Consider the following 24227-nt stretch of genomic DNA (forward strand, 5'->3'; position numbering starts at 1 on the left):
ATTGTTGGTGCCAGAGACTGTTGAAAAGCAAACGCCTGTTTTCTTTCCTGTTCCCTAGGTTGGACAAGGGAGTGCTTCCAGGAGTGGGGCTCCTACATCTGCCTGGTTATTCCCAGTATGTTCATGGTGTGCATTGAGCGGTGGACCTTTGAGATCGGAAACTTCCTTGCAGGTTTGTCAGCAGTCCAGCCGAAAGCTGTCCTCAGCCCGGCCAGTCAGGTCTCCAGAGATTCCCAGGAAACTCCAGCTTTGCTGCTTTGTCCTGCCTCATTTCATTAGGCTCTCATGGAGGTTTTCAATATAGGTTTAAGCCCTCATCCCATCGTTAGCAGACTCAGGCTGGGTGGGGTTTTGGCTCTACTGCAGCACCCGTCATTTTGTAAGTGAGGAAAGGGAAGCTGCTGGTCAGAGGTTTGCCAGAGGTCACGAACTGAAGGAACAAAAGCCCGACCCCAGGCCTCATGAAGTAGCTTGTGCCTCAGCTGACTTTGGCCAGGCATCAAGCCAAATTGGTTTTTAATTTTTATTTATTTATTTTTTTGAGACAGAGACTCGCTCTGTCACCCAGGCTGGCGTACAGTGGCGCGATCTCGGCTCACTGCACCCTCTGCCTCCCTAGTTCAAGCGATTCTCCTGCCTTAGCCTCCCAAGTAGCTGAGACTATAGCCATGCACTACCATGCCTGGCTAATTTTTGTATTTTTGGTAGAGATGGGGTTTCACCATGTTGGCCAGGCTGGTCTGGAACTCCTGACCTCGAGTGATCCACCTGCCTTGGCCTCCCAAAGTGCTGGGATTATAGGCATGAGCCACCGCACCAGCCCAAGCCAAATTTCTTTCTTTTTTTTTTTTTTTTGAGATGGAGTCTGGCTCTGTCGCCCAGGCTTGGAGTGCAGTGGCCGGATCTCAGCTCACTGCAAGCTCCGCCTCCCGGGTTTACGCCATTCTCCTGCCTCTGCCTCCCAAATTTCTAAGAGTTGTATGTACACAGGGCGACTGATTCAGCCCTGTTTTAGCCATGGCCTATGTTTCTGTTGGAACCGTAATCGTTTTTGCCGTAGATATTTACCTTAGCCATTTTGTTATTAGTGAAGTAACAAACAGTCGATGCAGAGGGTGACAGTGACAACGTTGCCATTTCTATGGACACTCGCACACATCAACAGTCCCATCAGCTATCTGTAGAGTTCTGCAGCCTCCGCCTCCCCTCCCACCATGTGACCCCATGTCTCTCTAGGGGGTGACTTGCAACTCTTACAGCCTCACTTTCTTTTGCTTTTTGGGGGTGGGGTAGGGTCTCAGTCCATCACCCAAGCTGGAGTGCAGTGGTGCCATCAGGGCTCACTACAGCCTCAACCTTCTGGGCTCAAGTGATCCTCCGGCCTCAGCCTCCTGAGTAGCTGGGACTACAGGAGTGTGCCACCATGCCCAACTAATTTTTTGGGATTTTTTTTTTTTTTTTTGTAGAGATGGGGTTCTCACTATGTTGCTCAGGCTGGTCTCAAACTCCTGGGCTCAGGTGATCCTGCCACCTCAGCCCCCCAAAGTACTGGGATTACAGGTGTGAGCCACTGCACCTGGCCATTCTTTTTTCTACTTTGAACCTAATGTTTTGTTCCCTAGTGGAGTAGGGATTTGTAGAATGAACCTGTGTTACATCTGAGCTGCCTGAGATCATGGTCATGGCAACTGCTCAGTGCAGGATGTCTGGGCTTCTCAGCACACGTGGTGAATTCTGCCACCAAGTTATGCTTCTTGAGGGCATTCTTAGGTTCTCTTAAAATAAGTTCTAGTTTCATAAGGAAAATGTTTATATACTTTTTGAAATGTGTTTTGTGTGTGCTGACGTTTCAGGACTGATTGACGTGACGGAGCTCGGTGCCCAGGGCATCATCTATGAGCTGGCATTGGTGGCCTACATGGTAAGAACTCGGGTGAGACTCGGGACGGGACCTGGCACCTTCTCTGCTTAAACCTGCTGTGCCACTGTCATTGCATTCACTCAGCAGATGTGCACCATGGGAAGGGAGGAACCAGGCAGCACAAGCGAGAGAGGACAGTGCAGTGGCGACAGCATAGACGGGGCCAGACACACGGAGCTGTCCTGGCCACGTCGTTCCCCAACTGTGTGACCTGGGCTTGTTACTTAACCTTTCCAAGCTTTAGTTTCCTCATATACAAAATGGGGAGGGGGGGGAAACAACCTAGTTTGCAGGTGAAGACTGAATGAGAATGCATATGCAACACTCACCACGACGCCTGGCACATATGTTCGCCCGACGTGGAGTTGGTGCTAGGATGCAGTGGGGTGTGAGATGGGGTCAGCTCCTGCCCTCTGTGGCTCATGGCCCAATAGGGAGACAGAGATGAAGCAAGTACATGGATGAGTGAGAGCATCGTAAATGTATGTGATAGGTAACATTTAAAAGCAAAAGCAGGGCCAGGTGTGGTGGCTCACGCCTGTAATCCCAGCGCTTTGGGAGGCTGAGGAGGGCAGATCACCTGAGGTCAGGAGTTCAAGACCAGCTGGACCAACATGGTGAAACCCTGTCTCTATTAAAAATACAAAAATTAGCTGGGTGTGGTGGTGCGCGCCTGTAATCCCAGCTACTCAGGAGTCTGGGCAGGAGAACTGCTTGAACCTGGGAAGTGGAGGTTGCAGTGAGCTGAGATTGCGCCACTGCCCTCCAACCTGGGCGACAAAAGTGAAACTCCATCTCAAAACAAAAACAAAAACAAAGCAAAAGTAGGACTGAGATGCATGAAAACCGAGACGACACCTTTTTGGCTTGGGTAGTCAGGAACGGTCTTTCTTTATTGCTGTTTAAGCTGAGACTTGAAGGATGAGAGGAGCCAGCTTGGGAGTCTGTGCACAGGAACCAACTGCTCAGCCTGGGCCAAGGCTCTGCAATGGGTCCAAGCACCTGGCGTGGAAGAGGTGAAGGGTTAGTGAGGAGAGGAGGGTAGAGGGAGGCTGGAGGCAGCATGCAGGGCCTGTAGGCTCCAGAAGGAAACAGCCATTCTTGGTGCCACGTAGAAGTGGGCTTAGAGGGGCACTTAGTGGGTGGGAGTTGGGATGGCGAAGAAGGCTGTTGGAATCGTCCAGAGGAACAAGCAGGAGGCTGCTGGTGGGGGAGGAGAGAAGGGGGTGGATCAGTTATGTGTAGAGGCAGAATCGACAGGTTATGATCAGGGTTTGGTTGTGGAATGCAAGACAGTGAAGGAGAAGGGTCACAGACTGCAGAGTTTCTGGCTTGAGCAACTGTAGCAGTAATACCTGTTTGCCTTTTGATGCTTTTTGAATGTCCCAACCCAGTGCAGATATCCCCTTTGTTTTGTTTGTTTTGTTTTTAAAAGGTCAACTGAGGCCATCTCAGCAGTGGAATTATGGGCCATTTGTGTGTGTGTGTGTGTGTGTGTGTGTGTGTGTATGTATATGTACACATATATATGCGTATATATACTATTATTGACTGTACAACAAAACCTGATCCATACGAATATTGATCCGTACTAGAAATTCTTAATATTGCATAGTGCATATATTCGTTCATTGGACATGGCACATTTCAGTCAAGAAATCTCTCGTCAACATGGATATCCCTGCCAGGTTTTGGTCTCTTAATCTACCAGCCTCCGAGAAATCATCATCCCGCTGGGGAGTGCTACCCTCCTCATTCCAGGCCCATAACACTTGGGGGCGACTGTCCTGAAACTATACCTGGCATCTGGTTCTTACTTCAGGGCCATAAAACTAAGATCACCCACATGTTCCCCTTAAATAAGACATCTCGATGGACTAATGACTACCACCCTATTAACCAGTCACGGGAGCGCTGTCTTGCATTTCGTATTTTTAACTTTGGGGGATGCTGTCACTCACCATTGCGCAAGGCCTAGTCCCCTCCGAATCCGCCATAGATGAACTTGGATTTGATTCCTGCTAAATCAATTGTAGAAGCTGAGCTTATATTGAATATTCCAGGCTGGCATAATAAGCATAAGGTATCAATTAATTCATGCTTGAAAGACATAACAATTAATCAATAGGCACGTATGCTCACGCATGTCCGCTCACTTTCAAGAACGATTTCCATTAAATCCGCAAAATCAAGAGACTAAAATGCAACCCAGTCAGAGCCCAGAAATCATATTTTAACCATGAATACCCCAACAGCCGCCCCTCGATGGATGTCATTTTCCTAAAAATCTTAAGATCCTCCTACTAAATTAAGCCTCCATTTTATATAACAAATACAATCACTAAATTTCCACCCTAATACTGATATAATACCTTGAGCGTACCCCTCTGAAAGTGCTACCCCATACACCATACCCTAAATCAATTATGTCTGAATTATGAGTGGTCCTCTCAGCCAAACCTCTGCTAACTCAACTTTAAAGACCCTGAATTCCCAGAACTGTAAACGACTATTTATACTTACTTCTTTCCTTCTCATATTTTAATTTTACATAAGTATTTATGCAGTTAATGTAGCTTAATTATTCAAAGCAAGACACTGAAAATGTCTAGATGGGCCTGCACAACCCCATAAACAGATAGGTTTGGTCCTGGCCTTTCTATTAGCTTTTAGTAAGATTATACATGCAAGCACCCACGCCCCCGTGAAAAATGCCTTCTAGATCACCCAGATCAAAAGAAGCAGGTATCAAGCACGCATAAATGCAGCTCAAAACACTTTGCTCAACCACACTCCCATGGGAAACAGCAATGATAAATCATTATTAATAAGTGAAAGTTTATGCTGATATCTAGGGTTGGTCAATTTCGTGCCAGCCACCGTGGCCATACGATTAACCCAAGTTAGTAGAACTCTGCGTAAAGAGTGTTTAAGGTCTGGCCTCAATAAAGCTAAACTCCATCTAAGTTGTAACAAACTCCAGCTGAAATAAAATATACTAGGAAAGTGGCTTTAATACCCTGAAGATACAATAGCTAAGACCCATGCTGGGATTAGATACCCCACTATGCTTAGCCCTAAACTCTAATTAATAGTTACATTAACAAAACCATTCGCCAGAATACTACAAGCAACAGCTTAAAACTCAAAGGACTTGGTGGTGCTTTATATCCCTCTAGAGGAGCCTGTTCTATAATCTATAAACCCCGATACACCTCACCACTTCTTGCCCCCGGCCTGTATACCGCCATCTTCAGCAAACCCTAAAAAGGTTGTAGAGTAGGCCGGGTGCAGTGGCTCACGCCTGTAATCCCAGCACTTTGGGAGGCTGAGACAGGCGGATCACGAGGTCAGGAGACCGACACCATCCTGAGTAACATGGTGAAACCCCGTCTCTACTAAAAATACAAAAAATTAGCTAGGCGTGCTGGGGCAAGGTGGCGGGTGCCTATAGTCCCAGCTACTAGGGAGGCCAAGGCAGGAGAATGGCGTGAACCCAGGAGGCGGAGCTTGCAGTGAGCCAAGATCACACCACTGCACTCCGGCCTGGGTGACAGAGCGAGACGCCATCTCAAAAAAAAAAAAAAAAAAAAGTTTAACTGTTAATCTAAAGAGGGATAGCTCTTTAAACCATAGGAAACAGCCTTCCAACAGAGAGTAAAAAATATTACCACCACAGTTAGCCCAAAAGCAGCCACCAATTAAGAAAGCATTCAAGCTCAACATCTATCTATCTTAAATTCTTTTTTTTTTTTTTTTTTTTTTTCTTTTTGTTGAGACAGAGTCTCGCTTTGTCGCCCAGACTGGAGTACCGTGGCCGGATCTCAGCTCACTGCAAGCTCCGCCTCCCGGGTTCACGCCATTCTCCTGCCTCAGCCTCCCTAGTAGCTGGGACTACAGACGCCCACCACCTCGCCCGGCTAGGTTTTTGTATTTTTTAGTAGAGACGGGGTTTCACCGTGTTAGCCAGGATGGTCTCGATCTCCTGACCTTGTGATCCGCCCGTCTCGGCCTCCCAAAGTGCTGGGATTACAGGCTTGAGCCACCGCGCCTGGCCTATCTATCTTAAATTCTAATCACTCTACTGAACTCCTAACATCACATTGGACTAATCTATTACTTAATAGAAGCAATAATGTTAATGTAAGTAACATGAAGATATTCTCCATTGCATAAGCTTACATCAGATCGGAATAACCCATTGAAAGCCTAATATTAATAAGCACCCTATTATTTATACTGTTAATCCAACACAGGTATGCTCTAAGGAAAGATTACAAAAAGTAAAAGGAACTCGGCAAATCTTACCCTGCCTGTTTACCAAAAACATCACCTCTAGTATTACCAGTATTAGAGGCACTGCCTGCTCCGTGACATACGTTCAACAGCTGCGGTATCCTGACCATGCAAAGGCAGCATAATCACTTGTTCCCTAAATAGGGACTTGTATGAATGGCTACATGAGGGTTCAGCTGTCTATTACTATTTTTTTTTTTTTTTTTTTTTTTTTGATTACAGGCGTGAGCCACTGTGCCCGGCCAACTGTCTCTTACTTTTAATCAGTGAAATTGACTTATCCGTGAAGAGGCGGATATAAGAGAAGACCCTATGAAGTTTTAATTTATTAATGCAAATAAAAATTCAAAAAAAGCCTACAGACCCTAGCCTACTATCCCTGCATTAAAAATTTTGGTTGGGGTGACCTCGGAGCATAATCCAACCTCCGAACAACCTAAACTAAGACTGCGCTAGTCTAAGCGAGTTAATACACATTGACCCAATAATTTGATCAACCAAATAAGTTACCCTAGGGATAACAGCACAATCCTAATCTAGAGTTCATATTGACAATAGGATTTACGACCTTGATGTTGGATCAGGACATGCTAATAATGGTGTAGCCGCTATTAAGGGTTCGTTTGTTTTATGATTAAAATCCTACATGATCTGAGTTCAGATTGGAGTAATCCAAGTCAGTTTCTGTCTATTTAACATTTCTCCTATTACAAAAGGATAAGAGAAATAGGGCCCACTTCATAAAGCACCCTCACCCCATAGATGATGTTATCTCAGTCAAACAGATCATCACACACCCAACCCAACAACAGGGTTTGTTAAGATGGCAGAGTCCAGCAATTGCATAAAACTTAAAACTTTATAATCAGAGGTTCAAGTCCTCTTCTTAACAACGGGCCTATAATTCACCTTCTCCTACTCATCATTCCTACTCTAATCGCTATAGCATTCCTTACACTCATTGAACGGAAAATCTCAGGCTATATACAACTATGCAAAGGACCTAACCTTGTAGGTCCCTACGGACTGCTTCAACCACTCCCTGACGCAATAAAACTTTTCACCAAAGAACCCTTATGGCCCTCAACATCTGCTATTACCCTTTATGTTACTGCTCCAACCCTGGCCCTTTCTATCGCTGTCCTCTTGTGAACTCCCCTCCCTATACCAGATACTCTAATTAATTTTAATATAGGCCTCCTATTTATACTAGCCACATCAAGCCTAACCGTCTATTCTATGATCAGGATGAGTATCTAATTCAAATTATGCACTGATTGGTGCATTACGAGCTGTGGCCCAGACAATTTCATATGAGGTCACCCTAGCCATCATCCTGCTGTTAGTTCTACTTAAGTGGCTCATTTAACTTATATGCACTCATCACAATGCAAGAATTCCTCTGACTGCTCCTACCATCATGCCCCCAGCCAGAATATAATTTATCTCCACAGTAGCAGACACTAACCGAGCCCCTTTTCATCTAACAGAAGGAGAGTCAGAGTTAGTCTCAGGCTTCAACATTGAATATGCCGCAGGTTCATTTGCCCTCTTCTTTATAGCAGAATACATGAATATTATCGTAATAAATGCCCTAACTACTACTATTTTCCTAGGAGCACTACACACTATATATTCATTCACCAGAACTCTATATCACAAATTTCATTACCAAGACCCTCCTTCTAACCACCCTGTTTTTATGAATTCGAACAGCATACCCCCGATTCCACTATGACCAACTCATATATCTTCTATGAAAAAACTTCCTACCACTTAAGCTAGCATTCTGCATATGTTATATCTCAATGCCTGTCCTAATTTCCAGCGTCCTACCTCAAACATAGAACATATGTCTGACAAAAGAATTACTTTGATAGAGTAAACAATAGAGGTTAAAATCCTCTTATTTCTGGAACGATAGGAATTGAACCTACCCCCGAGAATCCAAAATTCTCCATGCTATCTATTACACCACATCTTAAAGTAAGGTCAGCTAAATAAGCCATCGGGCCCATACCCCGAAAATGTTGGTCATACCCTTCCCGTGCCAATTAATCCATTAGCTCAACTTATTATCTACCCTACTATTTTCAGAGAAACTCTTATCACAATGCTGGGCTCACACTGATTTCTCATCTGAATAGGCCGAGAAATAAACATACTAGCTTTTACCCCAATCTTAATTAAAAAAAATAAATCCCCGCTCTACAGAAGCAGCCACCAAATACTTCCTTACACAAACAACCACATCTATAATTCTCATGATGGGTATCCTTTCCAATAACCTGTCCTCCGGACAATGAAAAAGAATAAACACTAGTAATCAATTTTCATCCTTAACAATAATAATGGCCCTAGTAATAAAACTAGGAATAGCCCCCTTTCACTTCTAGGTCCCAGCGGTAACCCAAGAAACCTCTCTAATGTCTGGCATACTTCTCCTCACATGACAAAAACTAGCGCCTATCTTGATTATGTTTCAAATTTTCCCCATCAATAAACATGAACACCCTCCTATCTATCACAATCTTATCCATTATAGTGGGCAGTTGAAGAGAACTTAGACACAACTGAGTAAAATCCTAGCCTACTCCTCAATTACTCATATAGGTTGAATAATAGCAGTACTAATTTATGACCCCCAAATTACCATTCTAAACCTGATTATTTACTTCACTTTAACAACTACTGCATTTCTAGCACTCAACCTGAGTATAAGCACTACAGTTCTTTCACGATCTCATGCCTGAAACAAATTAACATGATTAACACCTATAATTCCACTAATTCTACTATCCCTAGGAGGTTTACCCTCATTAACAGGATTTTTACTTAAATAAGTCATTATTCAAGAATTTACAAAAAGCAATAGTCTTATTACCCCCATCATTATAGCTACCATAACCCTTCTCAGCCTGTACGTTTACATATGCCTAATTTATTCCATCTCAGTGACAATATTCTCCACATCTAATAACATGAAAATAAAATGACAATTCGAAAACACAAAACCCGTACTACTCCTCCCCCCACTTACCATTTCTTCTACCCTCCTCTTACCCATCTCTCCAGTAATACTTAGAAATTTAGAATTTCCACCACTTTAATGAAGCTAAGCCCTGGCTAGGCTGGTGGAATTCAAACCCACGAAAATTTAGTTAACATCTGAACACCCTAATCAATTGGCTTCAATCTACCTCTCCCACCGCTGAGGGGAGAAAGGTGGCAGAAGCCACGGCAGGATTGAAGCTGTTCCTTTCAATTTGTTAATTCAACATGAGAAATCACTTCAGGGCTGGTAAAAAGAGGCCTTGACCTCTGTCTTTAGATTTACAGTCTCATGCTTACTCAGCCATTTTACCTTTTTCCCACTTAGGTTCATCAGTCGTTGATTGTTTTCAACTAACCACAAAGATATCGGAACACTATACCTGCTATTAGGCGCAGGAGTGGGGATAGTGGGCACCGCCTTAAGCCTTCTAATTCGAGCAGAATTAGGCCAACCGGGAACTCGGCTAGGAGATGATCAGATCTACAACGTTATTGTTACCACCCAAGCAGTCGTCATAATATTCTTTATGGTAATACGAATCATAATCGGAGGTTTCGGCAACTGGCTAGTCCCTCTAATAATTGGTGCACCCGATATGGCATTTCTCCGGATAAATAATATGAGCTTCTAGGCCGGGCGCGGTGGCTCAAGCTTGTAATCCCAGCACTTTGGGAGGCCGAGACGGGCGGATCACGAGGTCAGGAGATCGAGATCATCCTGGCTAACACGGTGAAACCCCGTCTCTACTAAAAAAGACAAAAAACTAGCCGGGCGAGGTGGCGGGCGCCTGTAGTCCCAGCTACTCGGGAGGCTGAGGCAGGAGAATGGCGTGAACCCGGGAGGCGGAGCTTGCAGTGAGCTGAGATCCGGCCACTGCACGCCAGCCTGGGCGACAGAGCGAGACTCTGTCTCAAAAAAAAAAAAAAAAAATAAAAAATAAATAAATAAATAATATGAGCTTCTGACTTCTCCCCATCTCTTTCCTACTCTTACTTGCATCCTCAACAGCAGAAGCCGGTGCTGGAACTGGCTGAACAGTTGATCTCCTTTTAGCAGGAAACCTAACACATGCAGGAGACTCTGTAGATCTAACCGTCATCTCATTCCACTTGGCAGGTGTTTCTTCTGTTTTAGGGGCCATTAATAGTAGATGTATGATAGTTAATTAAGGAATTTTCAGTATGTGCTTATATGTATGTGGACGACATACATATAATAGCCAGCCACCATGCCTGGCTAACTTGTGTATTTTTTTGTAGAGATGGGTTTCACCATGTTGCCCAGGCTGGTCTTGAACTCCTGAGCTCAAGTGATCCTCCCACTTCAGCCTCCCAAAGTGCTGGGATTACAGGCATGAGCCACTGTACTTGGCTTCCTTAACATTTTTTTTTTTTTTTTTTTTTTTTTTTGAGACAGAGTCTTGCTCTGTCTCCCAGGCTGGACTGCAGTGGTGTGATTTGGCTCACTGCAGTCTCTGCCTCCTGGGCTCAAGCAATTCTTCTGCTTCAGCCTCCCAAGTAGTTTGGATTACAGGCGCCTGCCACCACGCCCAGCTAAGTTTTGTATATTTAGTAGAGATAGGGTTTTGCCATGTTGGCTAGACTGGTCTCAAACTCCTGACATCAGATGATCCACCTGCCTCGGCTTCCCAAAGTGCTGGGATTAAAGGCATGAGCCACCGTGCCTTGCCTCCTTAATCTTTTTTTTTTTTTTTTTTTTTTTTTTTTGAGATGGAGTTTCGCTCTTGTTGCCCAGGCTGGAGTGCAATGGTGTGATCTCAGTTCACCGCAACCTCTACCTTCCGGGTTCAAGCAATTCTTCTGCGTCAGCCTCCCGAGTAGCTGGGATTACAAGCATGCACCACCACGCCTGGCTAATTTTGTATTTTTAGCAGAGACAGGGTTTCTCCATGTTGGTCAAGCTGGTCTCAAACTCCCGACCTCAGGCGATTCGCCCACTTCAACCTCCCAAAGTGCTGGGATTACAGGTGTGAGCCACCGCGCCCGGCCTCCTCCTTAATCATTTTTAAGTGTACAGTTCAGTAGTGGTAACTGTATTCACATTGTTGTGCAACCAGTCTCCAGAACTTTTCATCTTGCAAAACTGAAATCGTGTACTCATTAAACAACTCTCATCTTCCTTCCCCAGACCCTGGTAACCACCTTCTACTTTCTGTTTCTTGTCACAGTCTGTTTTGTTAGAGACAGTGAGGCAACAATTCTTCATTATTCCCTAACACTAACAGCAACGCCACTAACAGCTAAACAAGCCCTGTTAGTGGTGAGCTTACAGTAAAAATTATAAAATGTAAAGAAGTAATCCACCATGAACAAGAGTTAACACATACAACTAACAGGAAAATTAAAGTTCAGAATTTGCAATAATGGTATCATAATCAGAAAGAGAATAGAAAATTATGTTTAAAATCAGTAGACATAAAGGCTGGGCATGATGGCTCACGCCTGTAATCCCAGCAGTTTGGGAGGCTGAGGTGGGTGGATCACGAGGTCAGGAGTTCGAGACCAGCCTGACCAATATGAAACCCCATTTCTACTAAAAATACAAAAATTAGCCAGGCATGGTGGCAAGCGCCTGTAATCCCAGCTACCTGGGAGGCTGAGACAGGAGAATCCCTTGAACCCCAGAGATGGAGGTTGCAGCGAGCTGAGATCATGCCATTGCATTCCAGCCTGGGCAACAAAAGCAAAACTCATCTCAAAAAAAAAAAAAAAAATCATTAGACATAAAAGAAGGAATTGAAACCAAAAGAACAATATTGGAAAAAGGACCACAGAGAACCCAGAAGTAAAAAATATATCCATTGACATCTAATACTTGGTAGACTAAACTACAGATTAGTTATAACCAAAAGAGTAAATAATGAACTTGAAGATAGATTTGTGGAAATTCCCCAGAATAAAAGATATGTAAAGAGATGGAATGTATGCAAGATCTAGGTGTTTTCTTGTTGTGTGTTGTTTTTTTTTTTTTTTTTTTTTTTTTGAGACAGAGTTTCACTCTGTCATCTAGGCTGGAGTGCAGTGGCGCAATCTCGGCTCACTGCAACTTCCGCCTCCCAGGATTAAGCAATTCTCCTGCCTCAGCCTCCTGAGTAGCTGAGATTACAGGCACCTGCCACCACTCCCAGCTAATTTTTGTATTTTTAATAGAGATGAAGTTTCACCATGTTGGCCAGGTTGGTCTCGAACGCCTGACCTCAGGTGGTCACCCGCCGCAGCCTCCCAAAGTGCTGAGACTACAGGCATGAGTCACTGCACCCGACCTAGGTCATTATTTATCTGATAGAAATTCCAAGGAAAAGAGTAGGAAACTGGTGGAGATGTAGTATTCAGATATTTGACAAAAGACACTTGAAGTAAGGGATGAATCTTAATATTCACAGATCTAATGAGCATTGTACTGGAGATTCTATCCTGGGTGATGAGACAAGAAAAAGAAAGAAAAGACATCCAGCTTGTAAGGGAAGAAGTTAATCTATCCTATTTGAGTGTGACACGATCATTCATTTATAAAACCCTAAGGAATCCATACATACTTACACAAAACTAAAACTATTAGAGCTAATAAATGAGTTCAGCAGGGTTGTAAGATACAAGATCAATACACAAAAATCAGTTGAATTTCTATCCACTAGCAATAGACAACCTGAAAATGAAATTAAGAAAACACTTCCATTCACAAAAGTACCAAAAAGAATAAAATACTTAGGAATAAATTCAATCAAAGGAATGCAAGACTTGTCAGTATTAAAAGACATTAAAAACATAAATAAAAATTTCCCATGGTAATGGACTGGAAGCCTTAAAATTGTTAAATATACCCTAAATTGATCTACAGAGATTCAGGGCAAGCCCTATCAAACTTTAAATAGGCCCCCTTCTTGCGGATTGGAAAATACATCCTAAAACTCATATGGAGATGCAAGGGACCCAGGATAGTCGGAACAATCTTGTGAAAGAAGAAAGTTGGAGGATTCACACATCAACAACAACAATAAAAACCAGAAGACAGTGAAATAATATCATCAAAATGCTGAGAGAATAATGTTACTCCTCATCCAGCTACACTATTGTTCTCAAAAGCGGGCAAATTAAAAGACATTTTCCAGCAAATACTGAGAGGCATCACCATTTATTTATAGAGCATTCATGGAAAAAAAAAAAAAAAAAACCACTGATGTCCAAATAATGGCAACAAAATTGGTAAATATGGATATATTGAAACTTGCTTTGAATTTAAATTTTAAAAAATAATAGGATAATTCACACAGTACAAAAATAAAGTAGAAATAAAATATGTACAGCAATAAAAGGTAAGATTGGGAGAAGGTTCTCTTAGTTAAAGCCATCTAGATATTATCAGGGAAGAGGGTAGGATATAGTGATTGACAAAGTTTTTAAGTTATATATGCGTGTTGCCATTTTAAGGGAATAACCAAAAGGGAAGAAATAGAATACATAATTTATAAATCAGTAGAAATCAAAAGGAAACTAAGAAAAACAATCTAACATAAAGCAGTGAAAATGAAGATAAAAAGTAAAAAGAAGGCATTATAATAATACAAAATAAGACAGTAGAATTGAATCTCAAATATGTATAATCACACTAAAGGAAAATACACACAATTTCCCAAAGGTAGACTCTCAAATCTCCCCGCCCTCACTTCCAATCTCTTTGCAGTGTTTGTTTTTGTCTCAGCTGTGTTCTGTTTTTTTACTTAACATTACCACACAAACATGTTTCTTATGTTTATAAAGGCACTTCCTGAAAATAATGTTAAAATCCAATTGTCTCTGTATAATCACTACCTGATTGACACACTGTTCACCTAATTACTTCATTGTCATTGGACTTTTCATGTGTCTAGTTTTTCACTATCACCTATAATTGATTCACTGAATATCTTTACACAGAATTTGATCCTTGAGACTAGAATCCTAAATCAGAAACAAGTATTTCAAAAAATCTTTGCTAGCTCAGTATATGAAAAATGGGTACTTAATTTCAATTTTTTTTATTAGTGAGGTTGACTATATTTGACTAGTTTTTCTTTTAATTATCTTTTATCTGTTTATATCTGTTGCCTGTTTATCAGTCTGGGGTTTATTTTTCTTTTCAATTTATATGAGTTCTTTATAACTAGAAGTTTATTAGTTTTCTATCAGTTGTGACTGTGACAAATTTTTCCATTTTATTTTAAAATTTTATGTATTCTTAAAAATGTTTTATTATAAAAGTTCTGTTCTTTGATACAGAACTTAACTGTATCAAAGCTCAAGTGTATTTAAAATAGTACAAGAATATGTAGTACCCAACAAAGTAAAATCACAATGTCTGGCATACAATTAATAATTACCAGGCATACAAAGAAACAACAAACTAAGATCCATAATAAAGAGAAACATCAATCAATAGAAACTGACCCAGAAATGAACAGATAGAATTACTACTCAGGAATATTAAATGGTTTCTATAATTTTGTTTAATCTTTAAGAAAACAGAGAATAACATGGAGTATGTTAAAGTGAGACATCAAATTTACAAAAAGAAAACCAAATTGAATTGCCAGAGATGAAACAAAAAGTCTGAGATGAAATACATTGGTTGACATTAACAGCAGATTAGACACTGTAGAAGAAAAGATTAGTGAATTTAAAGATACAGCAATGGTAAACATCCTAAATAAAATGTAGAGAGAAAAAAGACTGAAAAAAATGAAAATGAGCAATCTGTGAGTGGCCTAAAAAGCATATAATCATAGTTCCCAAAGCAGAGGAGAGAGAAGAGGGGCAGAATAATTTTTTTAAAAGAAATAATGACAAAAAACTTTCCACATTTAATAAAATCTTCATATTAAAGGGGTCTAAAAGGGTATTTGATGTAATCACCAATCTGACCTTGGGATTCCTCCAGAACATCCTTGCCAGGCTGTCCAGTTTATACTTAATTACCTCACTGATGAGGAACTTGCTACCTCCCAATGCAGCTTTGATTCTCAGAACACTTTTCTTTTGAACTGAAACCTACCTTTCCTACCCATAACTTTCACCCACTGATACCAGCTGTTGGGCTTATGATCCTGTAGGAGAGTCTGTCCGTTTTTCAGTTACTGCCCTACGGGTGTTTTTATGATGGCTCATGCTCCACAGGATCTTCATGGTAAACATTTGTAATTTCTTCAGTCATTTTTCATGGAATGTGATTTCGAGTCTCTACTCTCTTCATCTTGAATTCATGCAAGCCTGAAGGCAGTGTCCGTAGTACAAACAGAACCATTTAGAGCAGAACCATTTCCATTAGAGCAGAACCTGTTAGACTTTTAGGGAAGTACTAAGTTTTTGATGGCTATACCACATGACCTGGCAGTGTGCCACTGACCAGCCACAGCATCACCACCCTCCCTTTGTGTGGTTGTCCTCCTGAGCCCAAGTGCAGAATTCTACATTTGGACCCATTGTTTTTTCTTATTTTTCAGTCATCTTAACATTTTTGGTGTCTAATTTTTCCAGTGACAGTATTTCCTATTCTTTCCAGCTAGTGGCCCCTATACATGTGATATATACTTTTATATCTTCATTTCCTCCTCTCTCATGTAAAACTCTAGCACCTTCATACAGTCTTTCTAACCCCAAGTCTTACCAGCATCCTATGTGAACTCAGCATCCTGTGTGAACTCAGCATCCATAGAGATGAAGACATTCAATGCCCCAGTCCCTCACCTCAATTCCCCAGTCCTCACTCCAGTAACGTTCTCTGCCCCACCTCAGGCACACACTCCATAATCATACTTTGGGCTTTTTCATTGCATATAACTGTTCTACCTTCAGCCCTTTAACTGGCCACATCTCTAATCCTTCCAGCATACTTTCATTGCTATGTCTGCTTAAGAGATTTCTTCAATCACTTGGGCCTCCCAGTCAGTTGACAACTCTTTCTCAATCCACTACATTCCTGCCTTTACTTCCTTCCTTATGTAGCTTCGTCAGTATGGTTCATCATTTTAGTAACTCTTTTGCCAGTAACCTGAATTCTTTTGACCCTTCTACATGACAGAACTCCATCCTGGAGGAACCCAGTTGCACATTTTCTGTACTAATAGCCGATCACTTCATATTGGTTACACTAGAAACTTACGACCATTAACCATAATTAGACCCTCAGCACCCTGCCCTGCCTTTGTTTAGTCATGTCACTGTCCATCTCTGCAACCCATGTTAAACCTTCTCCACTCTTTTAAAACCACTGACCCCTCCCTACCACCTTCCACCATTACAGTCAGCAAATGACCTTGCCCCTCCTCAAATTCACCCTACTTGGTGTTTGTTGGGCCTCTTGAATATATAGATTCATATCTTTCATCAAATTTGGGACATTTTCAGTTATTCTTTCTTCAAATATTTTTATGTTTTTTTCTTTCTCTCCTCACCTCTGAGACTTCCATTATTTGTATGTTGGTATACTTGATTGTGTTTCCTAGGTCCCTACATCTGTGTTCACTTTTCTTACCTTTTTTTTCTGTTCCTCAGACTAATCTCAATTATCCTATCTTTAAGTTTGCTGATTCTGTCTTTTGCCAGCTCAAATCTACTCTTGAGCCCTCTAGTGAATTTTTTCACTTCAGTTATGGTACTTTTCAACTCCATAGCTTTTTGTTTTTTTTCTGAGACGCAGTCTGGCTCTGTCACCCAGGCTAGAGTGCAGTGGCACAATCTCAGTTCACTGCAAATTCTACCTCCTGTGTTCGAGCGATTCTCCTGTCTCAGCCTCCTGAGTAGCTGGGACTACAGGTGTGTGCCACCATGCCCGGCTCATTTTTGTATTTTTAGTAGAGACGGGGTTTCACCATGTTGGTCAGGCTGGTCTTGAACTCCCGACCTCGTGATCTGCCCACCTCAGCCTCCCAAAGTGCTGGGATTACAGGTGTGAGCTACCATGCCCAGCCTGCGATTCCTCTATGTTGCAGCATGTCTCTCAAAACTTGATTCCTTTCTCTGGCTGAATAGTTTATTGTGTGATATGCCACATGGTGTTTACTAATCAGTTGATGGACTTTTAGGTTGTTTCTACTTTTTGGCTATTGTGAATAATGCTGCAGTAAATACTCTTGTACAAGTTTTTGTTTGAACACCTGTTTTCACTTCTTTTCAGTCTATACCTAGGAGTGGAATTACTGGGTTATATGATAATTCTGTTTTTTTTTTTTGAGGGACTGCCAAAATGTTTCCCATGGTGGCTGCACCATTCTTCATTGCCACCAGCAGTGTATGAGGTTTCCAGTTTCTCCACATCCTTGCTAACGCTTGGGATTTTCTTTTTGTTTTTAGTTATACCATAGTTGTGGGTGGGAAGTGGTGTCTCATTGTGGTTACTAGAGATCACATACTACTAATGATGCCACACCTATTTTCTGAAATACTTCAGAAACTCAGATACACATAAAGAAAGGAATTATGTATTAGTAAAGGAATAAATGAAGGTAAAATATTTTATCTTTCTTATTTTTAATTGATAAAAATTGCATGAAAATAATAGCAACAATGTATTTGGTTACTACAGCTTGTGCATAGCTAAAATGAATGACAGCAGTGTTATAAGGGTCAAGAGGGAGGAACTGAGAATATTCCAAGGCACTTGCACTACCCATGAAGAAGGACAGTGTTATTCAAAAGTGGAATTAGGTTAATTGTAAATGTATTTTGCAAACTCTAGGGCAACTAATGGAAAAGCTTTTAAAAACTAATATAATCAATATACTAAGAGAAGAAAGAAAATAGAATCTCATAAAACGCTCAGTTAATGGAAGAAAAAAAAAGCAAGGACATCAAATAGAAAAGGTAACATATATACATACTAATCTCGCTATACCAATAATGATACCTTTTCTTTGAAAAATAAAAACACTTAATAAAGTGAGAATAGAAAGAAAGTTCCTCAAAATGATAAAAGCCATATATGACAAACCTCCAGCTAAGATCATACTCAATGGTGAAAGACTAAAAGCTTTTCCCCTAAGATCAGGAACAAGACAAAAATGTCTGCTTTCCCCACTTATATTCACAATACTATTGAAAGTTTAAGATGGTACAATTAGGCAACAAAAAGAATAAAAGGTATTTACATTGGAAAGGAAGGAGTAAAATTACCTGTGTTCAAAAATAACATGATCTTATATGTATAAAATCCGTGACATTCCCAAAACCATTATGCCCAATTAACAAATTCAGAAGTCACAGGATGCAAATCACAACACATAAAATGAGTTGCATTTCTATACACTAGCAATGAATGATCCCAAAAAGAAATTAAGAAAACAATTCCACTTTTAATAGCATCAAAAAGAATCAAATGCATAGGAATAAATTTACCAAGGAGGCAACAGACTTGTACACTAAAAACTATAAAACATCATTGAAAGAAATTAACGAAGACATAAATAAATGGAAAGACAACCCACTCTCACGCATATGAAGACTTAATACTGTTAAGATAACAATATTACCAAAAGCGATTTAAAGATTCAATGCAATCTCTATCAAAATCCCTAAGACATATTGCAGAAATAGAAAAATCCACCCTAAAATACATACGGAATCTTAATGGACCCCAATAGCCAAAAATGTCTTGACAAAGAAGAACAAAGTGGAAGGACTCAGACTGCTTGATTCCAAAACAAACTACAAAGCTACATAATCAAAACAGTGTGGTATTGGCATAAAGACACGCCTATGGACAGGATTGGGAATGCAGAAATGAACTCTTGCATATATGGTCAAATGACTTCAACAAGGGTGCCAATACCGTTAAATGGGAAAAGGAAAGTCTTTTCATCAAATTGTGCTGGGAAAACTGGATATCCACATAGAAAAGAATGAAGTTGATCCCCTATTTATCATATAAAATATTAACTCAAAAGTGATCAGTCTGGGTACAGTGGCTCACACCTATAATCCCAGCACTTCGGAAGGCCAAGGTGGGCTGATTGCTTGAGCCCAGGAGTTCAAGACCAGCCTGAGCAATATGGCAAAACCCTGTCTCTACAAAAAATACACACACACACACACACACAGTGTGGTGATGTGCGCCTGTAGTCCCAGCTACTTAGGAGGCTGAGGTGGGAGGATCACCTGAGCCTGGGAGGTGAAGGCTGCAGTGAGCTCTGATTGCACCACTGTACTCCAGGATGACGGAGTGAGACCCTAGCTCAAAAAAAAAAAAAAAAAAAAAAAGTGATCAAAGACCTAAACATAAGAGCAAACACTAAGCCTTCCAGAAGAAAACATAAGGGGAAATCTGGATTTGGCAGTGACTACTTAGATATGCACAAGCAACAACAACAAAACGGATAAATAGGACTTCAGTGAAATTAGAAATTTTGTGCATAAAAGAACACTATCAATAATATAAACAGGTAACCTTCTGAATGGCAAAAGGTATTTGCATAGCATATATCTGATAAGTGATTTATGTTCTGGACATAAATTCTTAACAACTCAGCAACAACAAAATATACAAACAGCCTAATTCAAAACTAGGCATATGGCTGGGTGTGGTGGCTCACGCCTGTAATCCCAGCACTTTGGGAGGCTGAGGCAGGTGGATCACTTGAGGTCAGGAGTTCGAGACCAGCCTGGCCAACATGGTGAAACCCATCTCTATTAAAAATATAAAAATTAGCTAGGCATGGTGGCAGGCAGCCTCAGGAGGCTGAGGCAGGGGAATCACTTAAACCTGGGAGGCAGAGGTTGCAGTGAGCCAAGATCACGCCACTGCACTCCAGCCTGGGTGACAGAGTGAGACTCTGTCTCAAAAAAAACAAAAAAACAAAAAAACAAAAAAAACTAGGCATAGTACTTGAACAGACATTTCTCCGGAGAAGATAAATAGCTATTCAGGGCATGAAAACATTCTCTCTACATCACTAGTCATCAGGGAAATGCAAATAAAAACCACAATGAGACATCACTTTATACCTATTACAGGGATCATTACAGAAAGAAAACAGAAAGCAAGTTTTAGTGAGAATGTGGAGAAATTGGAACTATTGTACATTGCTGATGGGAACGTAAAATGGTGCAACTACTATAGAAAATAGTATGTGAGATCTTTAACAAATATAGAATTATGATATGCTGCAGGGACTCAAGCAGATATTTGTATACCAGTGTTCACAGCGCATTATTCACAATAGCCAAAAGGTAGAATCAACCCAAATGTCCATTCTGTAAATGGATAAACAAAATGGTATACTTACAATGGGATATTACTCAACCTTAAAAAGAAAGGAAATTCTGATATATGCTATAACATGGATGAACCTTAAAAACATTGTGCTAGGGCTGGTGGTGTTGTGGCTATTGCCTATAATCCCAGCACTTTGGGAGACGGAGGCAGGAGGATCCCTTGAGCTCAGGAGTTTGAGACCAGCCTGGGCAAAATGGCGAGACCTTGTCTCTACAAAAAAATTTAAAATTAGCTGGGTATGGTGGCATATGCTTGTGGTCCCAGTTACTCAGGAGCCTGAGGTGGGAAGATCACTTGTGCCTGGGAGGTTGAGGCTGCAGTAAGCCATGTTTATGCCACTGCGCTCCAGCCAGGGCAATAGAGCAAGACCCTGTTTCCCCCTAAAAAGAAAACACTGTGCTAAGGAAAATAAGCCATATGTAGGCCTATTATACAAGGACGCTTGTACAAGTATGCAAGGACATATATTGTATGATTACACTTAGGTGAAGTACCTAGAATAGTCAAAATCACACAGTATAGAGGTTATTAGGCAACTGAAAGAGGACAAGAGGGGAATTATTGTTATGGGTACAATTTCTGTTTGGGATGATGAAAATGTTCTAAAAGTGAATGATATTGATGGTTGCAGAATGTTGTGCATGTACTTAATGTCACTGAATTGTACATCTTTAATGGTTAAAAGAGTAAGTTTTATTTATCTGTTTTATTTCAAGAATAAAAATGCCTCATTTGGATCACAAACATCTACCAAATTCTACAGATAACATATTAGTCAAAAGAAGCTGCATGCCTTTCTGCTAATATTAGGAACAAAGCAAGGATGTCCCCTCTCCACTGATTTTCAACATTGCAACTGGTTTTAGCTAATGTGATAAGACAAATAAAGGAAATGTATACATAGCAGGAAGAAAGAAATTAAGCTGACTTTGTGCACAGATAACATGATTATCTAGGTAGAACATCCCAAATAATCAACAAAAAAGGTTTCTGGAACTAGTAAGTGATTATAGCATGGCATCAGGATGAAAGTTACTATACAAAAGTCAATTATTTTACTATACAATAGCAATGAACACTTTGGATTTGAGATTAAAATTAAAAACACCACTTACATTAGCACCAAAAAGGGGGGGAAATACTTATGTATAAATCTAAATACATACAAGATCTATATGAGGAAAACTACAAAATTCTGTTGTAAGAAACCAAAGGAGATGTAAATAATAAATGAAGAGACAGTCCATGCTCATGGAAATGAAGAGTCGAAGTTGAAAAGATGCCAGTTCTTCTCAACTTGATCCATGGATTCAACACTCCCAATCAAAATCTAGCAGGTTATTTTGTGGATATTGACAAACTTAATTCTAAAGACGACATGGAAAAGTAAAAATCCAGAATAGCCAACACAATGTTGAAGAACAAAGTTGGTAGACTGACACTACCAACTACAGGATTTACCATAAAGGTGGAGTAAACACAATAATGTGGCACCGATGACTGAATACACAAATAAATCAATAGAATAGAATACAAAACTGAAAAATGGATTCACACTAATACAGTCAACTGAGGTTTGACAAAGAAACAAAAGCAATTCAATGGAGAAAGGACAGCCTGTTTGACAAATGGTACTGAAACAACTAGACATCCACATGCCAAAAAACAAAACAAAACCAGAACCTAGAGAAAGATCTTAGACCTTTCTTTTCTTCCTGACATGCATCACTCTAAAACTCCTAGGATAACATAGGAGAACATCTAGGTGGCCTTGAGTTTGGCAATGACTTTTTAGATACAAAACCAAAAGCACAATTCATGAAAGAAAAAATTCATAAATTGGACTTCATTAAAATTTAAAACTTGCTCTGTAAAAAAACACTGTTAATAGAATGAAAAGACAAGCCAAGGATTATGAGAAAATCTTTGTAAAAACATATCTGATATAAAGGCTATTTATCTAAAATACACAAACAACTCTTTAAACTCAACAATAAAAAGCAACCCAATTAAAAATGGTCTAAACAGATACGTCACTGAAGAATCTATACAGATGGCAAATAAAGATGTGTAAAGATACTCAACATTATGTGTCATCAGGGAATTGGCAATAAAACAATGAGTTACCACTACACACCTATGAGAATGGCTAAAATCCAAAGCATTTACACCACAAAATGCTGGCAAGGATGTGGCGCAGCAGGAACTCTCATATATTGGTAGGAATGCATGATGAATGGTACAGTCACTTTGGAAGAGTTTTGCAGTTTCTTACAAAGCTAGGCATAGGTCTCCAATAAGCACACACCAGCTATTTACCCAAATGAGTTGAAAACTTACATCCACATGTTTTATGCATTTTTTTGTATCTTTTATGTATATTTTACCATTTTAATCATTTTTAAGTGAACAATTCAGTGGCATTAAGTACATTCACAATGTTGTGCAATCATCGCCAGTATTTACCTCCAGAACTTTTTCATCATTCCAAATGGAAACTCTGTCCCCATTAAGCAGTAGCTCCGTTACCATAACCACTTCCCTTGCCCCCTGCCCCAGCCCTGAGTAACCACTGTTCTACTTTTTGTTTCTATGAATTTGACTACTCTAAGTATACCATGTAAGTGGAATCATTTGTCTCCTTTTCATTTTATGTAATTTTGTCAAACTGCTCTTTTTGTATCTCTTACCTTTTGTTCTCATGTGACTTTCATCTCTATCAAGGTGTGCTTTTCTCTTCTCTTTCTTTCCTGAGTTTCAATTTGAGTTTACCCTCTCCTATTTTCTTATAATCTATTATGTAATCCCCCACAGCCTTCCTTTGGGCTAACTCTTCTGCTTCTGCCCCCAAAGACCACGTTTCCGTGTCTTAATAGATTGTGAGAATTACACATCAGAACGCTTCATCTTTTGTAAAGGTATCTCCTTTTTCCTTAGAGTTATATGCACGTGTGCGTGTGTGTAGTGTCTATGGACCTGTGTTTGTTCTTTTCTATTACTGGTCTGTGAACACAAGCATTTATATTGGCATTTGCTGAAGAAGAGTGTGTTGAAAGTTAGGAAAGGTGTCCAAGGCAGTCTGAGGCTTCAGTTCAGGTCTGCTATCTTAAACACCTTTCATAAAATCTGCTATTCCTAGCTATGGAAATGTGTGCAAATAGTCAATACACATGAAAAGGTGCCCATCATGATTAGTCACTAGGGAAATGCAAGTCAACATCACCAGGAGTTATCACTACAAGCTGGGTGCAGTGGCTCACACCTGTAACCCCAGCACTTTGGGAGGCCGAGGCGGGTGGATCTCCTGAGCTCAGGGGTTCGAGATCAGCCTGGGCAACATGGCAAAACCCTGTCTCTACTAAAAATATAAAAATTAGCCAGGCATGGTGGCATGCACCTGTAATGCGAGCAACTAGGGAGGCTAAAGTGAGAGGATCCCTTGAGCCCAGGAAGCAGAGGTTGCTGTGAGCTGAGATGACACCACTGCACTCCTTTTTTTTTTTTTTTGAGACTCTGTCAAAAAAAAAAGATCACTACGCATCCACCAGAATGGGTAACTTTTTTAAAATCCAGTTTTAGAAAGGAGCTGCTAGACTGTGTCGCACATCACTGGCGGGGAATATAAATTGGTATAAACACGCTGAAAAATTATTTGGCCTCTGAGGTTAAACATGTATTTACTTTCACCCAGAA

The 24227-nt window shown here is 40.6% G+C and overlaps 1 protein-coding gene and 1 long non-coding RNA gene across 3 annotated transcripts in view; one reads left to right on the top strand and one right to left on the bottom strand.

Moving 5' to 3' along the window:
* The first annotated feature begins 42 nt into the window (after window positions 1–42).
* Window positions 43–24227, top strand: part of LOC105493337 (aldehyde dehydrogenase 3 family member A2) — a 58893-nt gene continuing 34708 nt past the window's right edge. Inside the window, exons 1-2 of one of the 2 annotated variants that reach the window (XM_011760906.3) lie at window positions 43–172; window positions 1854–1921. In XM_011760906.3, the coding sequence (XP_011759208.1) occupies window positions 118–172; window positions 1854–1921 (123 nt within the window). In that variant the 5' untranslated portion in view covers window positions 43–117. The remainder of the gene's footprint in view (window positions 173–1853; window positions 1922–24227) is intronic. The other variant, XM_011760905.3, reaches the window with a different exon arrangement.
* Window positions 2798–9774, bottom strand: LOC105493336 (uncharacterized). The gene is made up of 3 exons (XR_011615485.1): window positions 9652–9774; window positions 3883–3939; window positions 2798–2923 (listed from the first exon to the last, which is right to left on the bottom strand). It is a non-coding gene; the product is annotated as an uncharacterized lncRNA (long non-coding RNA).

This window comes from Macaca nemestrina, chromosome 17 (assembly GCF_043159975.1).
Source record: "Macaca nemestrina isolate mMacNem1 chromosome 17, mMacNem.hap1, whole genome shotgun sequence".
Taxonomy (NCBI): Eukaryota; Metazoa; Chordata; class Mammalia; order Primates; family Cercopithecidae; genus Macaca; species Macaca nemestrina.